This window comes from Engraulis encrasicolus, chromosome 7, assembly GCF_034702125.1.
Source record: "Engraulis encrasicolus isolate BLACKSEA-1 chromosome 7, IST_EnEncr_1.0, whole genome shotgun sequence".
In the NCBI taxonomy this organism is placed as follows: domain Eukaryota; kingdom Metazoa; phylum Chordata; class Actinopteri; order Clupeiformes; family Engraulidae; genus Engraulis; species Engraulis encrasicolus.
In genome coordinates this window covers 13079551-13089550 of record NC_085863.1, presented here as the reverse complement: position 1 = coordinate 13089550, position 10000 = coordinate 13079551, and the positions used below count along the sequence as shown (strand labels likewise).

At 46.8% G+C, this 10000-nt stretch overlaps 1 protein-coding gene across 1 annotated transcript in view; it reads right to left on the bottom strand.

Moving 5' to 3' along the window:
* The window catches only part of LOC134452474 (unconventional myosin-XVIIIa-like), a 177800-nt gene that overhangs the window by 50400 nt on the left and 117400 nt on the right, over positions 1–10000 (bottom strand). The window contains exons 25-28 of the mRNA XM_063202880.1: positions 6960–7049; positions 5359–5478; positions 3804–3918; positions 591–718 (exon numbers count right to left, since the gene is read on the bottom strand). Of these exons, the coding sequence (XP_063058950.1) occupies positions 591–718; positions 3804–3918; positions 5359–5478; positions 6960–7049 (453 nt within the window). The remainder of the gene's footprint in view (positions 1–590; positions 719–3803; positions 3919–5358; positions 5479–6959; positions 7050–10000) is intronic.

Below are 10000 nucleotides of genomic sequence, written 5' to 3'. Positions count from 1 at the left end.
TTACTGCAAAATCGACGTGGTAATATCTTTTAAATGGGACACATTTGGAGCACAAGGCTTTGTCACAAGACAAAGGATGTGTGATGAAGACCATTCTCAGTTTAAACTCTTTAAACTATTTGGAAAAAAGATGTAGTTACTGCACTTTTCCTTTTTAGGGCAGCATGGAAGAAAGAAGACGTCATTTCGGAGGGTGTACTGTACGTCCAAGTGGGTAAGAGTACTATGAAGGGGCTGAGTGAGAGGCACAGAGTTGCAGGAGCGGAGCTATAGGGAGGGCAAGCAGGGCATTTGACCCAGGGCCCAGTGACCTCTTGCATTGGTGATGGGGGCCCTATTTTCACCTTGGCACCTGAGCCCTAAACGTTGGGGCCCTGTGTGCAATTGTTCCGCCACTGCAGAGTTGGCATACTCTTCTCTCATGCTGTGTCTTGACTTTGAGATATATAGTGGGGCAGAGAGAGAGGCTGTGTGTGTGTGTGTGTGTGTGTGTGTGTGTGTGTGTGTGTGTGTGTGTGTGTGTGTGTGTGTGTGTGCGCGCATGTGTGTGTGCGTGCGTGCGTGCGTGCGTGTGTGTGTGTGTGTCGTACCCTTCTCTCCAGCTGCCTCTTGCTCTGTTTCTCCGTCTCCAGCTTGTCATCAAACTCCTGCTGCAGTCGCTTCTTGCTGAAGTCGTTTTCCCTGATGGCCCGCTCATACTTCAGCCTCCACTCCCCGCCTGCAACACATTGCATTACACAGAGAATTAGGCTTACGATTAACTGGTATGCTCATTATTGGAGATTGCAGATGAACTTGTATGCTTATAATTGGACACTGTTTATTCATTGACACAAAGCTGATTAGTTGTTGTTCAAGACGGAGTATCCTACGTACTTCTTAATTGGACACTGTTTATTCATTGACACAAAGCTGATTGGTTGTTGTTCAAGACGGAGTATCCTACGTACTTCTGCTTCTGGGTTACACTTGGTTTTTGTTTGCCTGTAAAATTGGACACTGCATGTTGTGTTGACACAGTGGTGAGTACATGTACTCTCTATGGCAGGGCTATTCAATTGGAGGCTCTGGCCTTCCATGAGGTCTGAACAAAATGTAAACATAGGCGCACTATCTATAAAAAAAACAATAAGTTCGGCCCTTTTACTGTGAGGAATTTGATAAACTGGTCCTCAGTGATTAATAATAACCAAATAAAAAAGCAGCAAATTTAAGTCCACCAGTGTGCGCAGATTCTTCTTGTTTTCCTTGGGTGGATGTAGCCTTCTTCGCTACCCAGCACTTTCACAGTGATGGTTTCAGCACCACGGACAGTTCTTGTATACGATACTGAATGGAGCACCGATGCTTCATGCTCCAACAGTGGAGGACAGCCCAGGTTCAGGAAATAAATGTCCTGCCACATATCTGTATTCAGGGCTCTAAATTCACTTTTTTCCGTCACCAGCCAAAATGGTTAGATGTAAAACTTACAAGCCAAACACACTCACTAATGGGTCAAAGTGGCTAATTAATTGGTCTTTTCTACCAGACAAATTGTAATTTCACCAGCATTAGGTCGGTTGGCTGGTGTTAATTTAGAGCCCTGCCTGTATTTACTCCAGCTACCTCACTGGACCAGGTGATCCCTAGTTAGAGGAGTGTGTTAATGGTGTCTACAGGAACCAAGGCAGAAGCATAGGAGCACTTTTCCTTTACACTTCTGTCCACCACTAGCTCAAAGGAATTGTTTTCAGATTGGCTTTTGTAATGCATTTCAAGAGGCCCGTGTGTCCATTGTCCAGAGAGGGAACACTAGCCTTTACACAAGATGTCCACAGCAAGCTGAACGAAACGAGAAAGCGAAAGAAAAATAAATGAAACTGAATTAAACTGAAGTAAACCAAATAAAGCGAGAGAAGCTCATCAATCACCCTTAAGGGGAGAGCGGCAGACAGATGTGCCTCTGCGTAGAGTCAAGACATTAGAAGGGTGCCCAGCTTCCCGCCCTCTCGCCCTCCCGGAGGGGCGCCTTGGCTAAGTGAAGGACTGAAATGGGATAGAAAAAGAGCCCAGGCATTTTTTCTCATAGACCACAAGCCCCTATTATGGATTTATGTCGTATTTATTTTTTTAGCTCTTATTTATCATGTGTTTGTCTTGTCTTGCTGTTATGTGTCGTGTGGATGGCCAGGTATTGAATTACCCCTCTCTCTCACACACAAAACCCCCCTGGTTTTCTATGATATTATGATTAGCTCAAGTCCACTGTCCCTATGGGCCACCCAGCTGATTAAGTGCTGGGCCCTATGGGAAAGCAATCAAACAAAACAAACAAACAAGCAAAAACCAACAGCACCAGTCCCTAAGTCACCACCAGTCAAATGCCCTGCATGCCAGATTACCACACCAGCCCAGGCTCCGTGCAGCTTGGCCACAAGGACCAATGACAGTGCAATAGCAATAGCTCCTTTGATTGGAGAGATTGCATTCCCCTCTCCTCTCCCCAGGCGGGAGGGAGGGCATGCCTTGCATGGGAGCCGGAGTCCTGTGTTGAAATTGCTAACAACTCTCAGGAACAAAGGCAGGAACAAAGTCCCGATGTGTCACCGCTCAACACGTCACTGTCACAGTGTTTTAAATGGATGTGTGCAAACCTGTTTGAAGAAAACCCTGAGGTGAAGATAAAGGGGAGGTGAGGCGAGATGCAGGGATGTTTTGTAGGGATGGGTGAAACCTAATTAGTTTTTTTTAACAGCAGTCACTTTACCATTCTTACCCATACAGACGTTGTGCTTACAGTATGTGATTTACAAGATGATGAAGAAAGCATCTTAAATATTTTTGGAGGGGCTTTTGCCTTTATTTCGATATGACAGTGTAGTAATGACAGGAAGTGAGTTGGGAGAGAGAGATCGGGAAGGGTCGGCAAAGGACCCGAGACGGACTCGAACCCGGGTTGGCGGCGTAGTATATGAGTGCCCGACCATTAAAGGGGTATGCCACTATTTTGTTAAAATAGTTGGCCAGGGTTTATAGGTGGTAAAGTGTCTTATTTTTCATGTAAGCCATTGTCTTGTTTTAAGACAAGTTAAAAGAGGGAGCATGTCGCTAAGCAAGTGAAAGTCAATGGATCCGTGTAGCATGTACTCTCAACATGAAAAATAAGACACTTTACCACCTTTATAAACCCCAGCCAACAATTTTAACTGTATTAAGCCCCAAAATAGTGACATACCCCATTAAGCCACGGTAGGGCCAATGAAGAATGCATCTTATTGAGTATTTAGGCAACCAACTTACTATATTGTGCAGTGTACCATAGCTATACAGCATATACATTGTGACGCAATCCTCTTGAATGCATCACAATCCAACATGCTGTACTGACTCCACATGCCATCCTCCATGCCCCATACTGCACAAACAGTAGGTAGGTACCATCATGTCACTGAGGGTTTACAATTTATTGATCCTACATTTAGCAACTTTGGCAATCCGAGTAAAATGTGTTGTGACAACTGGCAACTTTCAAATTTATAATAGCATGGGTATCACTCCACGACGGTGAAACACATCAGGGTACTTCTTGCCACCCCAATGTTGTAAATAACTAGCGCCAACCTATTCTCTTCCAGAGATGTATGACTTTCATTATGTCACACGTTTCAACAGTGAAACGTCCGTCTTCATCAGAGGGTTACATGGATGTTGATGTGCGAAGTCCACAACAGATTTTTTTTTTTTTACAAAAAAACGTTTACTTTTAAGAACTCTTCTCTCCCATGTTTAATGTGCAGTACAGTAGAGCTAAGGTGAATCACCTGCGTCGTCGTCATCGTCCAGCTCCCCGTTGAGCTCGGCGGCCCTCATCAGTCGCGCCTCCATCACCTCCATCTCCATCCCCTCCATCTGTTTCTTCATAGCGTCAAACTTCGCCTGGAGACAAGACATCAACATACGAGTCAAACTTCGCCTGGAGATACTGTAGGACAGTGGTTCCCAACCTTTTTCTTCAGGGACCCATGTTTTTACTATTGTAAGCTTTGGTGACCCAATCGAGCCCGCATGAGTGGGAGTCACATGATGCCCGCTGATTCCAGCAAAAACTCGTCAATTCGTCTTTGGTCAAATATAGAATAAATGTTTAATGTAGCCCTTATGCCTTGTCATTTATTCAACATAGGTTATATATGGTATTTAAAATGAAACCCCTTAGAATCAAGAGGGCTCCGCGACCCTCTGTGGATCATTGGCGACCCATAGGTTGGGTCCCGACCCATAGGTTGGGAACCACGGCTGTAGGACATTAACATACGAGTCAAACTTCGCCTGGAGATAGGACATCAACATATGAGTCAAACTTTGCCTGGAGACAGGACATCGACATATGAGTCAAACTTTGCCTGGAGATAGGACATCAACATATACATGAGTCAAACTTTGCATGGAGATAGGACATCGACATATGAGTCAAACTTCGACTGGAGATAGGACTAGAGATGCACCGGATCCGGATCCGGTTCCGGATCCGACAGGATAATAGGGCTTTTCACAGGATCCGGATCCGGCAGGATCTTAAGCAGTGGATCTGGTAACCGGCATGTACCTAAAAATCAGGATCTGATGCATGTCTAGCCTAGGCTTTTCAGTCAGTCTTTCACAACCCCAATCACTGCATGGAGTGAATGCCCTTTGCAAGCGGCCGTTGCAGGCAGTGTGGCAGTAAGCCAATGAGTCTAAAAAATAATTTGAGCAAACACAATAAAAAGGGCCCACGCGTGCGAGTAGACTATATGTTTCAATCCTTTTGTAGGATGCGGTATCCAGTTCCGGATCCGGCAGGATCTTAAGCAGTGGATCCGGTATCCAGCAGGATCCTAAAAATCAGGATCCGGTGCATCTCTAGATAGGACAACAAACTTCAACTAGAGCGGTGGTTCTCAACCGTTTTTGAACAAACACCCCCCCGGGACCATATCATAAGCCTCCCAATACCCCCTTGACCTCATCATAAGCCTAGCCCCCATTGAGAGACACTAGACTAAAGCCAAGACGTCAACACAACAGCCCTAGTTAGGACATTGACATAAACGTGCAAGTCCGGCATCCTATTAGTCAAACTTCACTCAGGTTTGGGTGCTAGTCAAAATTCGATTTAAGTTAAGATGTTAGTTTGGGAGAATTACAGTTTGTAGATTATTTATCATTGCTCTGAGGGTGATTTTGTGTGTGTGTGTGTGTGTGTGTGTGTGTGTGTGTGTGTGTGTGTGTGTGTGTGTGTGTGTGTGTGTGTGTGTGTGTGTGTGTGTGTGTGTGTGTGTGTGTGTGTGTGTGTGTGCGCGTGCGCGCGTGCGTGCGTGCGTGTGTCTCCAGTACCTGTAGGTCCTTCATGTCCTTCTCCAGGCGTAGTCTGTCTGCCGTCTCTGTCTCCAGCAGCTGGGAGGCAGATTCACCTGTGTTCCTCTCATCCGCCAACTCCGCAGACAGCTCCGTGATCTAATGACACACACACACACACACCATGAGCACAGAGAATAAAAAATCAGAAAACCAAGCAATAAGCTGTTGATTTGACTGTGAGATACTGTATAGACCGGGTGATTGTGTGTGATTGTGTGTGTCAGCCGGTCGCTGTACTCTCTACTATTGTGTGCATGTGTGTGTACTCTCTAGTGAACCCCGGAAAATTGGCGGCGTACGGAAGGCTCCAGAGCACGTGCGTAAATGCAGGAATGAACATGTCGTATGTATGTGTGTTTGTATTTGTATTTTGAAAGTGCTTTGAATCAATTTCTTAGTTGTGATACTGCACTATACGTATAATAAATACATGTTGAATTGTATTGTATTGTACTGTATGGTATCGTACTCTGATCGTACTGGCCTTACCCTGCTCTCCTCTGGGGCCTATACCAAGAAGCTGGGTTAACTTAACCTGGTTTACTCCTGAACCATTGTGTCCTGGAGACACATATACAGGGTTTTTCAGGATTTTGAGATTTTAGCTGTTTTATTAACTATGTGGGTATGTTAGAGCTGAATGAACACATTACAATGCGAGGGGAGGGTCCTGACTTTTAAATGTAGCTCATTTCATGTTTATGTGTGCTTTGGAGATATTTAGGATTTAATAGGAAGAGGGCACCCTTTCCCAAAAAGGGCTTAGGACAAAATGGGTTAAAGGACCAGTTCAGTCAATTTCAACATGCAGTTGTAATGCTCACACTACCCTGGACTTGTCAGTACCTGAGATTTTTTTTTCTTCTTCTTCAGCCTTTTCCGAGATGCTGGTCATTGTAATGGGGGCAGCGCTTTGTTTTCATTTCAAAAAAGCGTTTGTATTTATTCCCAAAAACATCTAAAAGGTTATAAAACATCAGCAGACAACTAGCAAAGAAGTGGTACCTTTTGGGAAAATATTTGGAGTAGGCCTATGTTAATTAAAAAAAAAAAATGTAAACAAACGCTGCCCCCATTAGAATAGCTCATATCTCGGAAAGGGCTGAGCCGAAAAATGTGGCATCACCGGGTACTGGCAAGTCAAGGGTAGCGTGAGCAATACAACAGCATGTTTAAATTGACTGAACTGGTCCTTTAAGTTGACTCCAGGCTGTTCTATTAGAAGATTTGCTTCTTAATTTAACGTGGTTTACTCTTGAACCAGCCTCTTAGTATTGGCCCCTGCTCTTCTCTGGTATGGATTATTACATTACATTACATTACATTGCACTTAGCTGACGCTTTCATTTTATTCAAAGCGACTTACAACTATTATTTTTTCAGGGTATTGGTTACAGTCCCTGGAGCAATGTGGGGTTAGGTGCCTTGCTCAAGGGCACTTCAGCCATGGATGGAGATGTAGGTCAGGGGGGATTCGAACCGACAACCCCTAGATTGAAAGACCAACTCTCTAACCACTCGGCCATGGCTGCCCCGTATGGTATGGATGAGGTGCTGTGTTGGTGCTGATGCCTTACCCTGCTCTCCAGCCGGTCGCTGTTGAGTCTCAGCTCGTTGCGCTCCTTCTCAACCTTCTCAAGCTTGGACTTCAGCAGCTGGATCTCCTCCTGCTCACACACACACACAAACGCACAGGCACACAAACGCACAGGCACACAAACGCACAGGCACACAAACACACACACACACAAAGATACACACACGCACACACAGGTACACGCACACACACAAAGACAGACAGACACACACACTTTTCACTTATTCCATTCCAGTTGTTGACAACAAATATTAGCACTGGCGACAACCTGATCAAAGGCATCTCTCTGTCTGCAGAACTGACAGCTCTCCCCAGTGCATACACTACAGACCCAGTTCATCTTCCTCTTCATCCTCCTCCTCATCTTCATCTTTACACGCACGCACGCACTCACACACACACGCACACACAAACACACAGACACACGCACACACAAACATGCACACACACACACACACACACACACACACATGAACACACGCACACACACGCACACATGAACACATGAACACACACACACACACATGAACATGAACACACACACACGCACACACGCACACACGCACACACGCACACACACACACACGCACACACGCACACGAGCACATATGTGAACGCACACACAGTGAGTGGGAGGAAAGAGAGAAGTGAAAGTGCCAACCCACAAAGCAGCTCCAGCTCAGGAAGAGAAGCATTTGCTTAGTTCATCTGCACACACTAACTCAGACACAGATGCACACGCTCGCACACACGCAGGCACACACGCAGGCACGCACGCAGGCACAGACACAGACACAGACACAGACAGGCACACACGCAGGCACACACGCAGGCACACACGCACGCAGGCACGCACGCACGCAGGCACGCACGCACACAGACACAGACACAGACACAGACACAGACACTTTATGCCTGACTACTAGTCTCCTGGAGGTTGGAGGATGGAGGGAGTGGAGAGAATGGGAGGGGAGGGGAGCGGGGAGGGGAGGTGAGGTGAGGTGAAGGAGGTGAGGGAGGGGATAGAGGGAGGGGATGGGAGGGGAGGGGAGCGGGGAGGGAAGAGAGGAGAAGCATGTACGAGGTGAGGTGAAGGAGGTGAGGGAGGGGATAGAGGGAGGGGATGGGAGTGGAGGGGAGGGGAGGTGAGGGGAGGGGAGCGGGGAGGGAAGAGAAGCCTGTACGAGTAGCTAATGTAAACATCCCTCCCCTCGGGCGTGCAGGCAGGCCCAGAGGCCTTTGAGCTGAGAGCTCCGCCAGACATCAACGGGGGGTGGGGGGTGAGGGTCGGGTGGGGTGTGTGTGAGAGAGAGAGAGGGAGATCACACACGGCGCGGGCACACGCACGCACGCACGCACGCACGCACGCACGCACGCACGCACGCACGCACGCACGCACGCACGCACGCACGCACGCACGCACGCACGCACGCACGCACGCACGCACGCACGCACGCACGCACGCACGCACGCACGCACGCACACACACACACACACACACACACACACACACACACACACACACACACACACACACACACACACAGAGGTAGAGCAGGAGAGGTATTGAAGGTGGGAGTGAATCAAAGAGCTTTTCAGATCTTTAGCGCCAAGTGACTGTAACGTCAGAGGACACATACAGGATGGTTTCATCAGCAGCATTACACCAGTGAAGGCTTCAGAGCACATGAAAGACGCCAGCCACGCCGCAGCTCCGAACACCAGAGATATAACAGGCCAAGGACGACGTATAGCCCACTGAAGTTGTGCTGCCCAATGAAAGCTTTAAGAGCACACCAGCTGTGGGTGAGTGAGTGTAGCCGAGAGAGATTGATTGAGTAAATGAAAGAGACACTGAGAGCATAGAGAGATAGTGAAATATGGGAGGGTTGCCCAAGAGAGCATCAGAGATCCAAAATGATGAAATAAAATGGCAAATGACATAAAAGGCACAGAATTTGTCAGTGATCCTGGTGCTCATGATCGCCACCCAGTGGTGAGGGAGGGTGATGAAGGAAACAAGGAGGAAAGAACAGACGGTGGGCCCGAAACACTTTAAAATAACAGTCTATAAAAAGCTTGAAGAATACTTTGTCAATAACAAATGTCTGTAGATGATAAAGAAATACCATGTTAACACAGGAGGAGGCAGAGCACAACTGTAGCACTCCTGGAACCCTTTTCTCGAAAGCATCATTGCTAACCAGTTAGCAACTTACTAGGTTTCCAATGGGAAATTACATTGCAACCAAGTAAGTTGCTAACTTACCAGTTAGCAACAATTTTGTCGAGAAACACACCCCAGGACCTATTTGTCCTCCAAAGAGCAAAACACATTAAATTAATCCACTGGATGGATAAGTGTCAGGCAAACACACATAAGACCTACAGTATTACATTACATTACATTACATTGCACTTAGCTGATGCTTTCATTTTGTTCAAAGCGACTTACAACTATTATTTTTCAGGGTATTGGTTACAGTCCCTGGAGCAATGTGGGGTGAGGTGCCTTGCTCAAGGGCACTTCAGCCATGGATGGAGGTGTAGGGAGAGGTCAGGGGGGATTCGAACCGGCAACCCCTAGATTGAAAGACCAACTCCCTACCCACTAGGCCACGGCTGACCCCCCAGTATCCAGTAGGACCCGCTTCCAACTCCATAGGTTGGATCCTACTCATTTACAAACATTTGATTTTTTTTTTTTTGGAATTAGTTACATGAATAAATGCTTATTAAGAGTTAAGAATGCTTTTTAAGGGACTGTTATTCTAAAGTGTTACCAAATGCACACGTGGGAGAACAGGTAGGAGGAAGCTTTACACTGTTTTGGTAAACAGCCTCTATTTTGGTCTTCTTGTTCACTGCCAAGTGGCAAGACGGGAGAGAGAGAGAGAGAGAGAGGAGGGGGAGGGAGGAGAGAGAGAAAAAGAGAGAGAGAGAGAGAGAGGAGGGGGAGGGAGGAGAGAGAGAAAGAGAGAGAGAGAGAAGGACGACGGAGAGGAAGATTGGACACAGGAC